General features: G+C 38.0%; 2 protein-coding genes and 1 long non-coding RNA gene across 8 annotated transcripts in view; 1 reads left to right on the forward strand and 2 right to left on the reverse strand.

The window, feature by feature from the left end:
* The window catches only part of LOC107752783 (uncharacterized), a 15,902-nt gene extending 14,639 nt beyond the window's left edge, over nucleotides 1–1,263 (forward strand). The window contains exon 3 of the long non-coding RNA XR_001641385.1: nucleotides 1,252–1,263. This is a non-coding gene — a long non-coding RNA (uncharacterized LOC107752783). The remainder of the gene's footprint in view (nucleotides 1–1,251) is intronic.
* Nucleotides 1–12,296, reverse strand: part of pals1a (protein associated with LIN7 1, MAGUK p55 family member a) — a 26,419-nt gene extending 14,123 nt beyond the window's left edge. The window contains exons 1-2 of one of the 2 annotated variants that reach the window (XM_016568829.1): nucleotides 12,138–12,296; nucleotides 3,072–3,197 (exon numbers count right to left, since the gene is read on the reverse strand). The gene's annotated coding sequence lies outside the window, so the exon portion shown is untranslated. The remainder of the gene's footprint in view (nucleotides 1–3,071; nucleotides 3,198–12,137) is intronic. The other variant, XM_016568830.1, reaches the window with a different exon arrangement.
* An 892-nt stretch (nucleotides 12,297–13,188) lies between these two features.
* Nucleotides 13,189–22,207, reverse strand: part of gphna (gephyrin a) — a 109,783-nt gene continuing 100,764 nt past the window's right edge. For 4 of the 5 annotated variants that reach the window (XM_016568826.1, XM_016568825.1, XM_016568828.1 and 1 more), the window contains 8 exons: nucleotides 21,932–22,085; nucleotides 21,717–21,838; nucleotides 20,582–20,669; nucleotides 20,052–20,125; nucleotides 18,420–18,484; nucleotides 16,001–16,104; nucleotides 14,612–14,708; nucleotides 13,189–14,495 (listed from right to left, as the gene is read on the reverse strand). In XM_016568826.1, the coding sequence (XP_016424312.1) occupies nucleotides 14,362–14,495; nucleotides 14,612–14,708; nucleotides 16,001–16,104; nucleotides 18,420–18,484; nucleotides 20,052–20,125; nucleotides 20,582–20,669; nucleotides 21,717–21,838; nucleotides 21,932–22,085 (838 nt within the window). In that variant the 3' untranslated portion in view covers nucleotides 13,189–14,361. Of the gene's footprint in view, nucleotides 14,496–14,611; nucleotides 14,709–16,000; nucleotides 16,105–17,865; nucleotides 17,968–18,419; nucleotides 18,485–20,051; nucleotides 20,126–20,581; nucleotides 20,670–21,716; nucleotides 21,839–21,931; nucleotides 22,086–22,207 lie in introns of all 5 variants that reach the window. The other variant, XM_016568823.1, reaches the window with a different exon arrangement.

The following is a 22,207-nucleotide window of genomic DNA, read 5'->3' on the forward strand; positions in this document are numbered from 1 at the left end:
AATGTTCTAAAGCAGCGGTTCTCAATACTGTTCCTCATGTCCCCCTGCTCTGCACACGCTCTGCATCTCTCTCTCTTATGCTGCTCAGCTCCAACAATGAACTGTTCCAATTATACACTTATTTTCACATAGCTATGAGAAGCGTTAAACATGGACGCGCGTGCAGTTGCCGTACTGTATTAAAGCTTTAATCAAAATAAAATACAACCGGAGCACATGCCGCCGAAGGGAGGGGTGGGACGTTTAGACGCCCACTAGAGGCGGTTTAGCCAATCACAACACACTGGGCTAGCTAGCCAATCAGAGCCCATCGCCTATTTCTGAGGGAGGGGCTTCATAAAAGAAGGAAATGATCAGCCCGTTTCTCAGAGAAGGGACAGAGCGGTGTGGAATAAAGGTAAATTATGTGAAAAATAATGTGTTTTTAAAAAAAAAACAAAGCAGTAACACATGCTAGACTGCACCCCATAAACACAATCAAGCCTAGAAAAAAACCAGTGAACCACCCCTTTAAAAACCTCATAGCATCATGCTATAAATCACTTAGAACACCTTAGAAACCATGTAAGAATGCCCTGCTTATATACCCACAACACATTTGCATCGTGGCAACAGGTTTTTCCTAGGTAAGCACCATTCATTTCTTTCAGAACATGTAAAAATAGTTTTTTGCTTTTGTCGTAATATATTTTGCAGTCTAGTTCATTGGCGAAGCTGTCTATCTAGGCTATGTATCCATCCATCACATATCCAGTTGTTTTGACAAAGTTTCTTTATCTTTCTAATAGGACAGTGCATATTTGACCATTGAGGGAAAGAGTGGAGGAATGAGTTTGAGACAAGATCCAAGTCCCAGGAGTAAAACAGCTGTAGTTGTCATGATGATCGGAATACCTGACATCATCTATTAAAAGTTCAAACACAAAAAAATCTATACGGTCACAATAGGAAGTTGTCTTGTTTTACCACTTTACCCTCAGGCTGCACTGCTGATTACTTACAGTGCTATTTTATGGCATTCATTCCTGTATGAGTGTACAGTTACTTAAAGAGCCGTGTCAAACACGGCCCAATATGAAGATAAAACAAACAAGCCATCCTCACGCCATAGGCTCAGAGAGACAAACAAACAGCCACACAGTGCTCTTCTCCACTGCAGTGGCCTTGTGGCTGCGAGCGTGAGCTGTGTCAGCTGTCAGAGACAGGCCAGATCACTGTTATCTGCCCCTTTATCATCCCCATTTCTGACAGCTGACACTTTCAGAAAACCCAACTCGATTTCTCACCCCCAACAAGACCTTGCAGATGTGAGTAGCCCTGACCCTTGACCCCACAAGCCTTTCCTTAAATCTTCTCAGACAGTTTTCGGTAACAAACAGCCCTGAGTCACAGCTCTGTCACTCAGTGAGTCAGGTGATGAGGCGTGCATTTGAGGGAGATGCTGGAGGAAGCTCTTGTAATGAGAAAAAAAATGTAAGATTGAAGTGTTTGCTGTTGACTAGAGATGCTAACGGTCTACCACTGAATAATGCATTAGACAGTGATACCATGTCAAATGGGCGTCTCCTTCCAGGAAAACCCATCCCACAGGATAAAGAAAAGACATGTGACCACACAATGAGGATAATGGATAACCCTTGTCCCTCCATCTACCCCTCCTCCATTCCACTTCCCTGATTCTTCACTTCTCTAACTACTTCTAATGTGGGCACAAAATATGAGAACCTGCCCAAGCTGTGATCATAAATATAACAAAATGAATCTGACCTCTTGACAGGTACAGGTCTATAGGGGTATGAAAATATCTGAACTGAAGTGACCCATATGGATACCACTGCATATGCAGTCAATGAATAATGATTTTGACTAATGAAATTCCATGATTTTTCCATTATGCAAGATGTGCATAAAATGATTTTTCAGAAATAAATTGTATACACATTTTTAATAAAAATATATTTTTAAACAAATTACTGAATACATATTTAAAATATTTTTTTAGTAAAACAATCTAAATAAAATATATTTTTTAAATAAAAATAAAATAAAACTGTTCCTTACACAAAGCCATCACATGGTTTCAGAGGCTATTTTTTGAATTATTTTTAAAGGGGTCATAGGATGCCCATTTTCCACAAGTTGATATGATTTTTTAGGGTCTTAATGTAACATAGTTTGGTTAAAATTTCTCAATGGTAGTATAAAAAACATTTTTTACCCTGTCAAAAACAGCTCTTTTCAGATCAAGACGTTTTTGTAGCATTTTCCTTTAAACGTTAATGAGCTCTGCTGCCCCCGCCCCTCTCTTCCGAGCTGCTCTCAGAGAGACGGCCTGTCTGTGTGACGTCACACAGACAGGCATCTGAGATCGGCTCGATTTGAAAAAGTGGAAAACATTTAACCAGATTAAAAAAAAACACTGGGTGGATTTTTATCATTATAGGGTGGTTGTGTACATACACTGCCAACACACATTTCAGTTCAAACAACTTGTAAAAGTGCATGTAACATCCTATGACCCCTTTAAACACCTCAAAACAAAACAAAAAAAGCTGTAAGCTAATTTTGGGAGTGTTAAAGGCAATTTAATAATCTTTCAAAGTCCAGCCTGCCCAAATGCATCATCTAAGCTCCCATATTGTTGGAGTCAGGAAGTAAAGCTGTGCTGATTACAGAAGTTGTTGCAGCACAAGTGATGGCTGAGATGAAAATCACTGTAGTTTCCTGGAAACTCTTGATTCGCTCTGCCTCTCCGTCTGACCTCAGCGGAGCCTTCTGTCTAATACAGAACCTCTCTTATCTTTAAAACTATCCCTCATTTAGTCTAGCTTCACTCCTCACTAATGCACTGCTCCCCTCACTTCTGCCATGCCCTCCATCAGTTCCCCTCCTCCCTTAAGACTGCTCTGAGATTACTGTGCCGCACGACTGCCTAACGCGTTGCTGTGACAACAGCTTTGTCTGTGGGTGGGAGGTCCCAAGGGCTGAGAACCAAACGAGGGGAAAAACACAAAGACACACACACACACACACACACACACACAAGGGAGAAGCTATACGGGGGTCCTCACCCGAGTTTGCCAGTCAGCCCAGGATAAGCCCTCCAGACTGTAGCAGGATCTCCTCTCTCGTCAGTGCTGACCCGCCTGCCTCCTCTCTTCCCCTGAATGCTAAAAATCTGTCTCTCTTGACTCCTCCTGCAATAAACAGAGAGAAATTGTCTCATCAGATCACAAGCGGATGACACCAAATGCAGGTGAACACACACACACACAGCATTTGTAGAGTAAACACTACCTGTCCTGATTTGTCGCAGACAAGAATAAAGGACAAGGATAATATATGTAATTTATATTTAGTATTAGCTTCTCTCTCTCTCTCCATATATATATATATATATATATATATCTAATGATTCGCACGAACATAGATGCATTTATGTAGATCAGGGGCACATTCCCTTCAGAAACAAATGTAATCCACTGCGAGTTCAGCGGCTCAGATGTCGGGGGTAAATGATATGGGCTCTATTGTGAGCGCCTACATGTGTACGCTTTCTCATGCAACCTCAATACCTGATTACTAGTGTAAACCAAAGTCAAGGTTACATTAAGACAAAAGAACAAGTGCTGAAAAAAAAAACAGGCCTGCAGAGATTTATTTCATTAAAACATCTAAGCCACTGTTGTTTCTTGGGATGCAGCTGTGCTGATATCGACAGGACAAAATCCAATTAATCTTTCCTATAAAAAGGTAAGAGGATTGTAGCTTTACACCTACACACAGATGTAGCTTGTGCGTAGCCAACATCCATGTGAGCTCCACACACTCCCTACATTATTCAGGTAGTCATGCTGATGTCATTATTAAAGTGGTTTCCACCCTGTTGGCCGCAGATAAGAACAATCTTACGGCCGCCCACTACAACGCACCAGAGACAATATGCAATACTGAGCTAAATCAAACAATCCCCCAACTGACAAAGCCAAAAGCCCCTTACATTTACATCTATCTTTCATGAGAGCAGCTCAGATGGATGACTGAGGAATAGTGCTTTCCAGTCCAAAATTAACACTCAACAAGAGCCAATTTAATGTTAAAATTGGCTCTGGCAAGAAAATGTATGAAGTTACTGGAAAGTTGGCCATAACTTTTGTTTAGAAAATACAACATGGTTTTAAACAGCAACACATATTCTGACCTTTGCTATTTAATCTGGCATCAGTGAAGTGAGCAAATCAGGTCTGATCATATCAGAGAAATAGCCTAGATGTTCTATGTCTGTCGTTTGTCCCTCAACAAGTTTTACATCAGAAGAATTACCATTAGAATCTAGACAGGAAGTCTAAAGAAAATATTTTTAACAGGGAAAAAAGATTTTTAAAAAAAGCCCAATTTTATTTTCTGTATTTATAAAAAAAAAAATTTATTCAACATCCCATTGCTCAGTTTTCCTCCAAAAATGTGCAAATTGCAATATCTATGTAGGCTAGGATGTTAAAATATAAACATTACATTCTAAAACACAAAAAAATGCTTTTTAAATTAGAACTTAAAATCACTAAATTAAAAATAAAACTAAACGAGAAAAAAAAACAGGGATGAGGTCAGAGGAACACATTCACTCATCTAAACTGTGATTATATTACTATTAATCTACCACATTACAATAGTTCCTTTACAGTTACTGCTCTCATAAAAAAAAAATATATATATTTTTTTGCCATATGTACAAATTTCAAACAACATCTAACAACAAATATCAAGCAGGTCAGTATCTGTCAACACACCTATCTGTCAAAGAAACTGATAGAGCAAACTGCCCTAATTTATATGTTTACGAGCTAGTTTAAAGCATGTCACACGTCTCACTAATTTTCAGATGTGCCTGCAACAAACTATATATTGATATAATCAGAATTGTCTTGAATACATATCCTAACAGGTTATTCATACTGTAAATGTGCACTGTCAGGAGAGGGGAGGCACTCATCCATCACTGTCCCAGCCCCGCTTCAAACCACACTTCTTACAAGCATGTATTAATTTAATATTATTTTATTTGAAATATTTTTATTTTTATTTTTTTAAAACACACCACATTAACAAAGTTTGTTTATCTCTAAACCTGTTTAAGCTATGATAACAGACTCAGCAAATATCAGGATATGAAAATTCTATACTTTTGCCAAGCAATTACAGCCAATAAGGTCATTCTGTACCCTGGTGCTGTGCAACGAGGCTTTAGTTAATGTCATTTTACAGAGCGTGCACACGTATAAACACAAACACGTTCACACCAACATGGACCGTCTTCAGGATATTTTCCCTTCCCCCCCACTGTATGACACAACACGCAGTGGAGAGCCCCAAGACTAAAAAACATATAAATAGAGCCTCGAACCATCTGCTGCTCAAGAGCTTAAGTAGCCTACTTCAAACCCTCCTGCTTCATTCAGCGGCAGGCTGGCCACAACTCAACTACAGCTCGGCCCAGCACACTAAGCCTCTGGCCTCTTACACAAGGAATAGGGACATCTGGGTGCTTACAAATAGAATCGTTCCTTTACGCTGGTGTAGGATCAGCTCTATCAACTCAAATCCGAATCTTAGCCTTTATTAGATAAATAATTAGGCTGACCTATGATAAATGCAAATGGAAAGGCTAATATTTCCCAGTGTGGAAGACTAGGCAGGGATGAGGCGAGGTAGATTAGGAATTGCACGTTCGTGGTACATGCAGGTGTTTCAAGCTAGAGCAGGTGCAGCGCGGCTGGCCCAGAGGCTGTGGGTGTGTCCTCACCGTGCCAGCCAATAGGACGTGAGCAATAGTGGTGACTGTCTCAACAACCCTGTTGTTTTTCATTCCACCTGGGAAACGGTCCTCACAGATACTGCGGCTGTGAACACACACAGTGGACTCTCACCGGTCACATTCCTGGCAAGCTTTTGTAATAGAGTAGTGTCACTAATGCAAACGAAATGAGAAAGTAAACAAGGGTTGTCAAAGTGACCAAGTGTGAAAATGATCAAGTCCAAACATATTCATATTCCACTTTACACATGAATAGTTATTTTCACTAGTTCTGTTGGCTATAATTTAGGATTATCAAGCACTATTCATAAAAGATTGGCCCATTAACAGAAGTGCATTGCACTGTTTTTCGCAACGCAAAAAAACACAAACAAAAATTACAGAATGTAGTTCTTAAAAAAAAAAAAATGCATGCATTGTACATAAATCAGTCAACCAATAATTTCAATAATCTTAATCGACATTCATAACAATACCACAGCTTTTATGGCCTGTTACCTTAAACAACAAAGAACTCCACTTAACACACTGAATAACATGCATTATTCACAGGAAGGATGTTTTCTTCCTTGGCCTGGCAGCCTCAGTCCTGCACAGGATGAACCTGTTATGCTGACAGACATGAAACGGCTCGTCCTGAGGAGTGGCTAGTATGGAAAACAGTACCTGAATGCTGTGACAGGGTGGGAACGAAGCTCTTTTCCCATCATCAGCCTTCAATAGGTTTTGTAACTATATGACAATATATCAAAGCTCTGGGGTCTACCACACCTTTACAGTGAAAAAGACACTATGCATTGACACCTCACAGATATTAATCTCTCTCATCAGAGAAGAACTGGAAAATACACAAAAAGAAAAAGCAATGTCTGGAAAGACATCATGCAGGATAGAGGGAAGCTGGACAGGCCGACACTTCCATGGCTGTCACTGTAGAGGAGAAACAGACCAGGATCGTTATCTTCCCCAAAGCTCCAGCTCAACATTCCAACACCCAGTGTTTGCATACCAAAAAAATTCCAGATTCCAGGCTCCTAAGAATCGGACACGTACCACTTAGTACCAGGAGGAAGAGCAATGCTGAAGAGAGAGTGGAAAAGAAAGGGAAAGAGACAAACAGAGGGAAAATATGTGGCAAGAGCATGTTATAGACAACACTAGCATGCAGATGAATCACTTTTGGCCTTTGCAGCGCAGAACAGAAAATAAAACCAACACATGACCTTCAAAGCTATTAATAAGTAAACCATTTTACTTGCTTTTCCTTGACTTACAACCTCCATAGAAGACATTCAGAAAGTCATATGCATGCAAATATATTTGGAAAATAAATGACCCAAGAGATCGGCAGGTGTGAAAACAACACTGTGAGGCTCCACCTATCAAGCCTAAAGGACGACTATGCATTTGCAGACCACTTTATCAAAAACAACAAAAAGATTCCAGTTCTGAAAACTGTACCAAATACTTACAAAATGTTTGCAACAGCTATAGTTTTACTTAAAAGCAGTTTCTCTGGGCATGTGACCAAAAGTGCCAACAATTGTTCTGTAGTCATTCTGTTTGTGTCATTCTGAACAGATGAATTAACAGACGTTCATTAAATTTACATTTTTAAATTTGAATGAAAATTTAACCAAAAATGTATCTTTGTGTGAACAGGTCTTACAAGGATAGTCCACTCAAAAAATGAAAATTCTGTCATCATTTACTCACCACCATGTCATTACAAACCTGCATGACTTACTTTCTTCTGTGAAACAAAATATTTTGAAGAATGCTGATAACCAAACAGTTTCATTTTCCACTGCCTACCACAGTATTTTTGTCCATACAATGTAAGTCAAGGGGAACTGTAAAAACTGTATTGTTACTAACTTTCCTAAAAACATCTTCTTTTTTTGTTCCACAGAAGAAATAAAGTCATACAGGCATCTACATTTGAAATAACGAACCTGAGCGCGCAAAAGACGCAATGTGAATGGCTTTTCCCCCCCTGCATGTCATGTGCGCGGGGCTCCGTTTTTATGATGAGAGGAGAGGAAACGTTGAGAAAGCACTCCACGTAAATTTTGAAATGTACCAGGTTTATATATAGGCTATATATAGAGTTGATAAGCAGTTAAATGTGTTGGTTTACACACAAAGAAAAGTGTAAGCTTTTAGTAAGTCCAAGAATAAAATGATTAATTTCCTTAGTATGTTAAATTTGATTTGCAGAACTTTTGTGCTGCTTTCTAACAGTTTGGACTTGAATAAAGAGAGAAAACTTGCACTTAACCTTTTCACAGGCATTTTGTTTTCATAGTTAGACAGATATCGTGATGTATCATTATAGAATTGTCTAGCAATATATCGATTATCGCAGAATCGCGATATTATCGTACCGTGAGCCATGTATCGTGATTCGTATCGTATCGTGAGGTACCCTGTGATTCCCACCCCTAATAAAAAGACAAGATTAACCTACCATCTTGCATTGAAAACGATAATTTTCAATCCATAGTGATAGGAATATGAAATTACCAGCATGGTTCTACAAAAAAAAAAAAGTAGCATTAAAAAATATCTGCATGTTTTAAAGTGTGCTGATGTGTTGCAATTTATAGCACTGGAAGCCTATTAGACAGCGCTGGTGATCTGTGGCTCAACCACTCTTGACTGGTTACTGCACCTAGACCATCCTGCAATGACTGAGAGATTTGACAGACCCCAAATGGAATCAATAGATTAATAAGGATTCCTCACAGCTAGTATTAGCCAAGTGACAAACAGTGATAAGAAACATTTCACACAACTGATGAGAACATTTTTCAAGTCGGTGATTCGATAGCCGTATGCTATCCTTTCGGGGTCGTTAGTTTGAACACTCAGGGGCCATGTTGTTATTGACCTTCACGGGCCTCCTGAAAACTAGTGGGAAAATCCAAGTCTAGACAGAACAGTAGCCCCCTGGCATTTTGGATGGGCTCTCTAGTAGAGTTTGTGGCTTGTTAATTCCTAGCCGTGGCGGTCCATCAGGACAGCAGAGCCGGTGCATATTGAGAATTCCTCAGGGGACACAGATGGGTCACAGCGGTTCTGTACATTGCTGGCACTGGTCCCAGTCCCTTCCCGCACCACCACCCATGTGATAAAAAAGTCCTGTCTACACCTTCATAACTCTCCTCCCACATCAATGCATCACACACATCTGAGAATGAGAATGAAACACTTGAGACTATCAGCCTACTTGCTAGTTCCACACATAACTATAAAATGCTGGTGTCTGTCACTATAGTTGGTGTCTGTCACTATAGTGGATATGAACTAGTGCTTGACAAATACAGGTAGGTATTTCAATAGTCAATGCAAAGCAACAAAAAAAAATATCTAGAGAAGGGGTGGCTAAATATACACTATCATTTATGTTCGAAGTCAGTATTTTTTATATTTATTTATTAATACTTTGCAAGAATGCATTAATTTGAACATGTGACAGTAAAATCATTTTAATGTTGCAAAAGATCATTTCAAATAAATTATGTTTTTTGAACTTTCTATTCAACAAAAAAATTCTAGAGAAAAAAAGTACCATGTTTCCACAAAAATATTAAGCAGCACAACTGCTTTCAACATTTATAAATATAATTTATGTTTCGTAAGCACAAATCAGCATATTCAAATGTATTCCTACTAGTTCTCTGAAAGATGATGTGACACTGAAGTCTCTGTGAATTGAAAACTTCAATTTACCCGTACCGGACACTGAAGTCCGGTACGGGTAAAAAAATGGCTGCTGAAAATTCACCACTGCCAAATAATAAATTTAGTTTTAAAATATATTCCAATACTATAATAATATTTAAATGTATATTTTAAAATATTACAGTTTTACAGTATTTCTGATTACATAAATGCTGCCTTGGTGAGCATAAAAGAAATTAAACACAAAAACACACAAAAAAAACCATGAACAACTCTTTTGAATGGTAGTGCATATAACAAGTAAAGTTCCTTTTACACATTTTTTTTACACAACCACTAAAAAAATATATATATATATATATAAAAAAAAAAAAGAGTATTATATTTAATTATTACATGAACAATTTTATATTGTGTAATAATTTTATATGAACAATTATATTAAGATATAAATTATCATTATTTATATTTAAATCCACTGATGATGAAGGGAGTCCCCCTATGTGCTATATCCTGCAATAAATTCCTCAGGCCATCAGATTTCATCAGTCTGACAGGCCAGACTCACTGAAGGAACGTGGCGGTGAGGTAATATGATTCGAGAACGTGCTGGCATTAACACCTCTCGCTCTACTCTGAAAACAGATACGTCTCCTTGAAAGAAAGCCCATCTGATTCAGAGCCAAAACCCTCTATCATCTGTTATAGCATGATTTATTTGCGCAGTATCTCCACACCTGCAGCAAACAAACAAAACTGCCATAAATAACCCATTACCATCATCATAATCTTCATCAACAGCCTTGAATCATTTTATGGAACAAATGATCTCGGACTTCAACATAAGCATAAAGAGCAGGGAAGGTTATCTCTGTGACGGTGCTGATACGGGTTACCTTCGGCCACCTCCAAAGCTGAATTATATCACAGCATGCAGAGAAGACTTATCTTTAAACAACACAGAGCTGCCAGCTGACTCGCAGCTTGTGATCTGAGGAAATGATAAGATTGTCAACTGTGTTCCTAATAATGGAATGAAGACATGGATCACAACCAGACCCTGCTGGGAACTGACTTTTTGGTGACTTGGTGACCATAAGACAAACAAAAACAAGCCACAAATGTTAATAGTGAAGCACTTACAATTAAAGTCCATGGGTCAACTGGCACACTCTCACAGATTTTCACATAAGGTATGTCTGTCAACATTTTTATTTGTTTGCTTTTTAAATACTGTCGGGTTCCCACAAGATTTTCTAAGACTTCTCCAGTTGTTTATTATTGATAGCATTATTATATGACTTTTTCTATGCAAAGAAATACTTTAGATTGAGCATAACTAAAAAACATTCTATTGAAATTTCAATGACTGTTATAGTTTTGATTAATTTCTGTGGCTTTTGTAGGCATAGGGTTCCCAGGATTGTGGGAAACCTGAAACTGAGGAAACATTATTTCTGTCGTCAAAATTATTTACTGTGGTAATTAACAGCATGATACTGTCCATAGTTTAGTTTGTATTTAATTAAGAATTTACATTTAAATACAATTATGCCACAATTTAAACGTTTTTTGGAAATTAAAGGTAATTTTGGAGACCACAAGTTACATGTACTATAGTCACTGAGCGTGAACTAGTAACACAAGAAAAGATCAAGATTGAAAAACTTTATTTTCTTCTCCTTTACTAGCACATCAAACTGTCAGAGTCCTTTGAATATGCACTAAGGAGGTTGATAAAATAAACCAGAACACTTAACACTCAATTTTATAAGCACATAAACACTTTTAACATGCCTAGTAAACACAGTCCAGTGTGTCTAGAATCCAAGACCATTTTAATGAATGACACGCTCTTCAATTTACTAATAATACAAAAATGATCAACTTTTAAACTGTAGACATCAGCCTGACTGGTGAAATACATTCTCCTCTACTTCCCCAAGGCATTTCAGCCATAAAATAAAACGATAACGCCCTTTCCATGTCAGCTTTGATCCATAGTATCCCAGTAATCACTCCAGAGAGAATATGAAGAGTCAGTGATATCTGATTTCTGAACGTTCCCGAAGGGAACAATGCGACATTTGTGTCCTAATGGCTGTAATGAAGGTAGATGAACAATGGCAGTCCGTGTATCGATCAAAGAAACTTCCATGCAGTTTCAACAGGTTGTTTGAGGAGCTTTAGTTTTGCCATTTTCCGCCTGTATCTTCACATTCACATTAACTTAATCTAAAGCAGCAGGGTAACTGTCTCACGACCTAGTGAGCTGCCACTTTTTGAGCAATGAACGCGCCTATGATGCCTAAAAATACTGCCTAGGTAGGCAGCTCATTGGGTTTTGAGGGACAGCCGTTGTATGAGCTTGGTATGCCCTAAAAACTCCAAAAATAGTGAAACACAGAACGTATAAATCCTATAAACAGTCTCTTCAATGTTTATAGAGTTTAATTTCAGAGAAATTAGAGTTTGCTTTAGTGTTTTGCTAAATATATTTGCATTGCTAACACTGCTAACGTAGCTGGCCACTTCCCGAAGTGCAGCGCTGCTTTCTTTCCCAGGCAACCTGTTGCAAACAACACTTACGCCGCGTTTAAACGGCCAAACAACTTTAAAGAGTCGCTTAGCTTACCTCTTCAGTTAGATATGCCGTCCCTTTAGTCCAGTTAGTGTACAAATACTCCCAAACAAGCGGTTTTATTCACAGAATAGCGCATGAGATTGTTGTCATGTTATGTGACGGGTCGCCGCGGCTCGAGTCTCGGTACTGACTGACGGAGAACGGCTCAACAGCGCCTCCGGCAACCGCATGAGACGACGCTTCTGATTGGACAGATCCACCGTGATTAAACTCCACCGTCCAATTAGGTGTGGTTTTCCTTGCGAATAACGAGCGGACGAGAAGCCGGTCAGTTTCGGCTTGGGTTTTTGATGCTTGTTCGATTTTAAAATATTAGCCACTTTCAGTATAGTAGAACCAAAACGTACAAAAAAAAAAAAAATTCAGCATAGCCTTATGGGTTAGCAAATTGTCCACTTTGAATAGGGTATGTTCAGACATTAATTTGACAAACTGCTTTCTGCGTGTTAAATTGTACAGAAGAATGCAGATATTTTTATTTTATTTTTTAAAGGATGTCCAATTAAATACAAGAGAAAACTTTAATAATGCTTAAAGGAAACAGCTTATATTTCAAGACTATGGCATCTCTTATTAATACAAAAATAAATAAGTAAATATAAATAAATAAATAAAAAGGTGTGAACGTCCAGAAGACCCAAATTTCGGTTCAGGTGCAGGAAGAAAGAAAGAAAGAAAGAAACAAACAAACAAACAAAGTGTGCTCTCTGAAGTGACAGCTCCAAAAATGTATTTTCCAAAAAATTACTTTCCAAATATTATCAGGCATTGTGCCTGTTGAAGACCTGAGTGGTCAAATCATTGTTTGGAAAATGTTTTTGGAGCTGTAAATTCAATGTGCATACTTTTTTTTCTTGTTTTTCTTTGTTTATTACTTAATATTTATTAAGTATTTTTTTATATTTGATTTAATACAATTGTGAATATTATATATATTAAATAATAAACATTGATCATATATGCATGGAAATAAACAGATTTGGAGAACTCAAGTCAATCAGCTTTCAGTGTTTATTTAAAAAATGAAACTGAATCACGTCTTTACATAATGATCAAGAATTTTAATTCTCGCATTAGATCAGTATTACAGAAAATGATATTATAGTACAGAGGTTTTCAATATCTTTTCAGTACCATAGTATATTCCTCAGGAGTGCTGGTCACTTGTCTGTACAATATCACTCTTGCATTTTTTTTGACTGTACATTTGATGTAATTCATTTAAAAAGGCAGTCAGCACTTAAATAAGCTGTCTTCATCTTCAAAGTTAAACAAATAAAAGTTTCCAGGGAGCTCAGCCTCTAGGATTGGGCCGGGCGAGTTTAAATGTAAGGGTAGTGTGTAAAATAGAGAGTAATAAGGACAGAGCTATGAGGGCCAGTTTACTATGAAGTATGTTCCAGACTGATGTATAGCCTGTAGCACAGGACATGCCTCGGGGCGCGCTAAAGTAGCACAGAATTTACACAGACCCCCACCGACCGGTCATCGTTTCCACACAAAGTCTGTGCCACCCGGCGGCACGACCACAAGACCTTCCCCCACAGCCCTGGCTTTTGGCACTGCGCACATAAACACGACTCACAAGATAAACGACAAGCAAAGCGGTTTTGTAAACCCTTTATGAAGCATAATGAAGTCTTTATGGAGCATATAATACTAAAGGGAAAGATAGCTGGGTCACCTTGGTGCACTTTGAGGGGAGATGAAAAGATCCAGCTCCTGTCATTTTGAAGAGCTTTTCATTCCTCAGTGACACATTTTCTACCGATGAGAAAATAAGCTTTCTGATGTATGTGTGACAGGCGCCAACAGCTGTCTATTAAAATACTACGGCTATCTATAAGTTCTAGCATTGAACACACAAAGCAATTGCAATGAAAGAGAACGCTTAATATGATAATATTCATCATTATATGAATAATCATAATAATTATAACAATATATTACAGAATAAATCTCTTATATTTCATATATATATATTCTCACTTTAAAAGGTATAATGTTTTCTGTCTTTGAAATACTATGATGTCTTCGAAGTCGTATTTTCAGAAATTTCACATATTCGTCTTTGTTCGAAATGTTGATTATACTGGATCAACTTCTCCCAAATCAATAAAACCTAGCTGTGCCGTTGCATATTCCAGAATAGTAATGATATGTGGACATGCACCACTTTCTTGCTCTGTACTTGGTCTGTCCCCTTAAGATGACATCATAGCCGTCCTATGACCATGACGTCCACGACTTCACCCTTGTGCAACTCCACGTATTGCTCTGTTTTCGGAGGCAACATCAGAAGGCCGTTGGCACTGCGCATGCTCATTAGCCGACTACTCATTTGGTTTCCTGTCAAGCAGAACAGGGTGTTACTTGCTTTTTTGCATTCAAATAAGTTAGTTATTTGTAAGCTATATATATGCTGTATGCCGTATATACACATATACATAACTAATTATGTATACCTGTGCTCTGTGCCCAGGGAAGTGGTTCCTGGTGGTGCCATGTCAGTATACAGCGATGATATTCTGGACGTGGATCCAACTTTACATCACAGGACAGCTGCCAAGAAAAGGACACATACAGATGACATCTCAGCAGAAACACAATGTAAGTCACAAGAAAGCAGTGGTGGATGAAGTACACAACTCAAGTACTGGAGTAAAAGTACAGATACCATAATAATACATTACTCCAGTAAAAGTATATTCCTTTTCAATTTTACTTACGTCAAAGTGCAAAAGTATTTGTTTTTTAATGCACTCAAGTATTTAAAAAAGTACTGATTGATAAATGTTTATTTTGCAATTTTATTTACTCCACTCTATATGATGTATTGCAGACTATTGATTTGTAAGTAAGAAAAAGTTCTTTACATTTACAAAACTTGTCACAGCATCAAACATTAAATATATCAATACATCAATTTAGGATACCGAATTCAAATGTGCAAACAAGTGAAAATAAAATGCAACAACAGTGTTTAAAAAAATGTGTGTTGACAAATAGTATAAACATACAATATAAAAACAGACATAACAGGGCAAAATGTGTTATTTTGAGAAGAATGCTATGCAAACATACTAGTTTTATATCATTTGAAACTGCTACGGCAGCGGGGAAGATGCATGGGCTTTATTTTACAGTATTTCAATATCATGTTTAGTTTTTACCTAAAACCTACATGGTTCAGATGGTGATACAGGACATATTCAAATGCAAGCATTGCATATATATATATATATATATATATATATATATATATATATATATAACATATTATATAATATGTGCTTAAACAGCTCACAGCAGATTTAGTTCACAAACAACTGAAGGTCATGACCAAAATATGATTTTATCAAATATGATTTTTTTTTTTTTACAATAATCAATCCTAAAATTTGGAATTAGTAGCTTCCTTGTCAAGCTGTCAGCTGCGCACACACTCAAGCTCAAAGGATCTTCTGGTTCTTGGCTCATTTTAAGTTAGACATGAAGACTCACTCTGACTGGATCCTTGAATCAGTGAGTTGTTGACTCGAGAACAGCTGCTATCAGATCAGTCCAATTTGTGAATGAATTGCAATATGCGATACGATTCAACAGGTTCATTGAAAAGAATCAGCTTGTTCACAAATCGGACATCACTATCACCTCTCAGAGCAGGTGATGATTTCTTCAGTTCAAATTAACAAGGAATGATACGTTTTTTTTTTATGAAATGTAATGTTTTGGAAAGGTTTCCACAATAAAATACTCAACAAAAAAAAAAAACATACTTGAAAAATTCACTTGAAGTAAAAATACTTTCAATCCACCACTGCAAGAACATGAGCGTTATTGGCCATACTCACCCTGGCTTTGATGATGGTGGGCCGTGGGTCCAGGATCCCCTGCATCTTTCTTAATGCAGGGATAACAAAGAGGTTACAGGTTACAACAGCTGACACTGGGTTACCTGAGACAGAAAGAAGAGACGAGTGTTGAGGTGAAGACTATGGCTTACGGTTTAGGGTCGGGGTGGAGGTCTGGGGCAGAAACTCTCTGAACTGTGGATCATCTGTAGTAGATAGGAATTCAGTTTGTTTCCTGATGTCTTTAAAGCAACAGTTCACTTCCAAATGTGAATTCTGTAATTTGTTCACCCTCATGTTGTTCCAAAATTGTCCGATCTTGTGTTTTAGAGAACACAAAAGGAGACATTTAGCAGAATGTTTACGCTGCTCTTTTATTTACAATTCATGTACACAGTGATCAGTGGCTATCCAGCTACAAGAACAACAAAACGCCATAAAAGTACCACAAAATTAGCCTGAAATCAAGCAACTGACAGCAGTTTTAACTATTACTTGCTGAAAATCTTCCACAGATCTCAAACCTCATTCTTGTACACTACTGTTCAAAAGCTTAGTCGCTGCAAATGTTTTTTTAAGCTCACTAAAGCTGCATTTATTTGATCAAAACACAGTAAAAACAGTAATAGTGTGAATAATTATTTCAATTTAAAATAACTCCAGTTTTCAGTTTTACATGATCCTTCAGAAATCATTCTAATATGCTGATTTGTACCATTCAAGTAACATTTCTTATTATCATTTATTTTCTTATTATTCTTATTATGTTGAAATTAGTTGTGCTGCATAATACTTTTTGTGGAAACCGTGATAGATTTAAGGATTCTTTGATGAATAGAAAGTTCAAAAGCGACATTTATTTGAAATTTAAATATTTTGCAACATTATAAATGTCTTTATGGCCACTTTTGATCAATGTAATGTGTCCTTGATGAATTAAGCTACTAATTACTTTCTTTCCACATACCTTATTATCATTACATTAAAAAATAGCAGCTTTAACATTTTGCTCAGCTTCTTCTTTTGTGTTCTATGGAAAAAGGAAAGTCACACAAGGGTTGTAGCAACACAAGGGTGATTAAATAGAGACAAAATTTTCATTTTTGGGTTAACTGCCCCTTTAAGGAATCTTTTTGACATCAGAGTTCAGTTTTTCTGGTTGGTGTGTAAGTTGCACTCACACTGATTATGCAAATGTACATTTGTGTCCATGTACATTTCGAAGCCCAATAATACTAGGGATGGAATTGAACTCTGGTTCGTACCAGAGCAATCAAATAAAGTGTGAAAACAACCCAATACTCCCTGATAAGACAAATGTGAACCAACTACTGAAACCAGCTAAGAAAGAAGAGTGTATCAAATGCAGAGGTGCCCTCCACCACATCAACAGGAAGGGAAGAAGGGCATTGAAAGCAAAAGGAGGACAGCACTACATCAGACACATAGCAGTTTCAAGACACTAAACCACATCACGGTACACAAAATGGAAGGGCTTCGGCAGGTTGCAACAGAACTAATAGCTACAAGGTGCGCAAAAAAGCAAAAACACAAGGCTTCTCTCAGAAAACAGAACAGAAAGCGTCACATTGGAAAATCAGAACAAAAATATTATTCCTATGTTTCATTTCATTGTGGTTGTTACTGTAGATTAGACAAGGCCTTTTCAGGTTTTTAACTTGTAATGTCTGTAATAATTATAACATACTGGTCCCAAATGAGCCCAAGTGCACTAAAAAGAGATTTCGTGTTACATGGTTTCGAAAACCAGGTTATTAGGGTTTGGTGTCAAAATTTCAAGTCCATTTCCGTTTTCTGAGCTCGGGCTGAAGACAGGGCTTATTTCCTGAATTAAGAGCACCTACTTCCTCGTGGGGGAGGAGGCACAGGCAGTCTGCTGGCCTCGCTGTCACTCAGGGGCACAGTCTCCAGAAGAGTCGCCCCTGTGTCTCTGTAGGTGAAATTACCTTTGAAGGGGAATATAGAAATCACCACTGTCACCACTGCCTCGACCACCTGGTTTCCGAAGCCACAAGGTGGGAGTACAGTTGGCTCGGGGTGGGGGCAAGCTTGGGAAAGCTGATCGGACCGGTGGGCAAGCAGGGAGATGCAGGTTTGCAGAAAGGTACACAGGTGGGCAACCGTGGGCTGATTCAATTTTATGGAGAAGGGACCATTTAGTTTGGAGATAGTACTGTATAGATATGTGAGCTTATGTAAATAGCTAGAATAAAAGAAGTTGTTGTACTGTAAGTAGTAAGTATGTGGGAGAAAGAGGAAACTCAGTCACATGGGTTTGTGTATGTATGTGATTTCATTTGTGTAAATTCTAAACAGTTCCAACTCTGAGACACTCTTCCTGTCAAAACTTCTCCATTTGTTTACATACACACTATGTCAAATACACAGCATATTGTACCTGGAAGGGCGAAGATCAGCTTTCTGGCACCGTCAGTGTCTAAGGTGGCAAACGTAGTAGGCAAACTAAAATAGAAATAGAATAAAGCATCAACATTCTACATCCCAGCAACAACCAAAATAATTTTTCAACAGATGCCCTAACCAGCAAATACAGTATACAGTTGTTATCACAAATTATTACAAGGCTCTCTGGAATACTTGATTCTGATTGGTCAATCACAGCATTAAGCAGTCAGATGTTTCCAAATATTTTTGGCAATCATCTGGGCAATGCTTTATATCGAACCGCTCATCTGAGTAAGTCAACCTGGTGCCATTTTCATGTCTATTGTGTCACTGCAAACATAACTGCCACCATCTTGGATCTCGATTAACAATTGTAGTAAAAATGATCTCGGAGGACTTCAGTTTTAATACTGTAATATTGTTGCAGGAGTATTACAAGATATATAAAGTCATTGGTTGCTTGTATGAGTGGTCATTTATACAGAATTACCCAAATGATGACAGATCAATGCCACAACTGACCAATCAGAATCAAGAATTCCAGAGAGCCATGTCGAAATAAGTAGTAGTAGTGTATTTTTATTTAATGCCATGTCAGCATCTACATGGCAAAAACAATTTAAAAAAATACAAGTATAACAAATACAATAAAAACCAGCAAACAAACAAACACAAGTTATATTACACAAGATTTTTTACATTAACATATGATAAAAACAAGATTTTTCTGGCAAAATTATACTAAATAACTCTTTACTGGTGCACTGGTTCTTAGAGCCCGACCGATATGGTTTTTTTGGGGCCGATACCGATATTAGGGAGTCGATATCGATATATCGGCCGGTATTCTTTGTGTATATTATAGTACAGTACCAGTCAAAAGTTTGGACTAGGGATGCACCGATACCGATACTGGTATCGGTATCGGGCCCGATACTGAGCTCCTGTACTCGTACTCGTACTCGTTAAAATGCCCCGATACCAAACGCCGATACCAGAATTTAACCGCCCGTAACTCCCGAACCCCGGGGGCTATCGATGCGGTGGTGGTCTCATTCGAAAGCGGGCCTCTACAAGTACACTCGATTCGCGTTCGAGAGGGTTCCTCGAGCTGAAGGGATCCCCCGAATTTGGTGCGGATTCGCCGCGCCTTTACGGAGATATGGCCGTTCAAAGTTCCAATGGTTTTCCATAGACTTATAAGATAAGCTTTAAAGCGTTTCATCCAGGTCGCCAGTAGCAAACAATGGAGCACACTCTGCTGGACAAACTAAGTAATTACACCATTTCAAGCATTTTATCTGCATTATATGTTATGTAAAAAAAAGTTCATATCGGCGGCATATTTGCCGATACCGATATATCGGCGACAGGCTCATATCGGCCGATAATATCGGCTAAACGATATATCGGTCGGGCTCTAGTTCTTATCAATATTTTGGCGTTGCCACCATTTTTTAGCTCATGGCATTAAATCCTTGAAAGAATTTTAAGGCAGTTTGTTCACAAGAAAACAAGATATCCTCAATCCAACAACCAAACCCCTCCCCTCACGCCAGTGCCGCCCCATCCAGACTTTACGCAAGTCTGGCTCTGCATGACTAAGACTGCTTCTCTCACTCACCCCGGCTTCATAAACACTCGACCGAAGTGGATCTGGGCATGGAGGTCTATATCCAGCACTTGCTTCAGATAGTCCTGAAAAAAAAAAACATACACAGACGTTAACGTGAGTGTTTGCGTTTCTCCTCTCATGTAGGACAACAACATCTATCCACGTCTGATGAAGTGAAACATCGGGTAATTAAAGAGCTTTAATTAATAGGGCGGAAAATCAAGAGCAAGAGGCGGTCAGTGCACTGCTGCCTGGGCAAAGACCCAAAATAAAAGGCCAGGTTAACAAATGCTGCTTTGTGACAAGAAACAAGCAGAAACACTAGATGGCAGTAAAACATACAGTGACCTGCGGCATAAGCTCTTAAAAGAGTTTTGCTCTGAGATCTCGTGCTCTCTGGGTAAACCAATGGAATCCTCTTCTTGACATGAAGCAGACTGATCTGTGAGGCCACATTCCTGTATTGAGAAGCTTGGACATTTCAAGCATGTGACCTTTCATTAGACTACAGCACTTCCAGACAACTCCAATCAACTGACCTTCTCACCCATAGACACGCCCCCGGAGGTGATGATGACGTCAGCACGACTAATGCCCTCGTTCAGGGCGTTCAACAGGTCGTCTGGGCTGCAGGGGGTTACAAAACATGATCATGCCAAATTACATGCAATTTTTTTCTTTGTTAAATCCATTCCTCGCATATTGGTGAAGTAAAAAGTATAAAATGTTTGCTTACACTGTTACTAGTGCAAATGTAATGTAGGCAATAACCTGAATTTAATATTTGTATTCATTAATGACACATTCAATTGATTAAAAGTAAAGGCTTTTACATTTTTACAAAAGATTTCTATTTCAAATAAATGCTGTTCTTTTAAACCTTCTATTTTTCCTGAGGGAAAAAATGGGGTTATGCCTGTTGAAAATTCAGCTTTGCTATCACAGGAATAAATACATTTTAAAATATATTAAAAGAGAAAATTGTTATTTTAAATTACAATAATATTTCACAATATTTCTGTTTTTATTGTATTTTTCATCAAATAAAAGCAGCTTTGGTGAGAGCAAGAGACATCGTTTTAAAAACATAATTTTTTTTTTACAAACCTTAAACTTTTGAACGTGATATTATATTATAATTAAATCATATAAATAATAATTTCAAAATACACAATATATTGTTATATTTATACTAAATGTATTAAATTTCATATTTCATATCCACAAAATGAGGACAGCACAAAAAAGCATTACTGACTTCAAGAAAAACTTTACAGTTTCTTCATATGAATGCAGAAAAATAAACAATACATATTTATTTTGTTTTTAATTACTTATCACTGACTTATTATTATTAACCTGCTTGTATTTGCTTCTTATACATGTTTTAAACATGCTCCTTATAAATATTATACATCTATACATCCCTACAGTATATGTATGCACATACAAATAAAGGTGGAAAAATACTTCAGAGCTCTGCAAGGAAATGCTGTCTTTCAGTAAATTCTGCTGAGACATTGTATGATCTTGTATCGATTCTAATGTAAGAGCTGGAGTTTCAGAGGAGTGCTGAGGTTGGAAAGATTTAGACGTGCAGACCTGACTCTGTGTGTGTGACTGTGTGTGTGTGTGTGTGTGTGTGTGTGTGTGTGGTAAAGAAGGGATGCTGACTTGTCTCCGACGATGCCGAGGTTGATGGTGGGATAGCCGTGTTCCTGAATGGTGGCCAACAGTGTGGATCGGTTACTGTCCCTGATCTTGCCTGGATGAAGGTCATCCTCAGGGTTTAACAACTGCATACATAAACATACATAAACACGGTCAAACATGTTTTAAATTACCATGGGCAAAAGAAAGTAACAAAGCGACACACAAACAAGTCCTACCTCATTGCCGGTGGACATGACTGCTACAACTGGGAATTTCTGCACCTCCACCTCTGTGACTCCTACAGTGGCCAGGAGGCCGATCTCAGATGGACCCATGTGAGTGGCCTTAGCCAGCACACACTCTCCACGCTTGATATCATGTCCTATAGGCCTGTGTATAACAATACCAGTTTTATATTACTCAAAGCGACTGATTAATTCCTCGTGAAAAAGGTGAAATGTGGAATAATGCTTATTCACATCAACAAGTATCAAAACATGATACATCTACAT

The sequence above is a fragment of the Sinocyclocheilus rhinocerous genome, unplaced genomic scaffold (assembly GCF_001515625.1).
Source record: "Sinocyclocheilus rhinocerous isolate Xijiao unplaced genomic scaffold, SAMN03320098_v1.1 scaffold61, whole genome shotgun sequence".
Classification (NCBI taxonomy): domain Eukaryota; kingdom Metazoa; phylum Chordata; class Actinopteri; order Cypriniformes; family Cyprinidae; genus Sinocyclocheilus; species Sinocyclocheilus rhinocerous.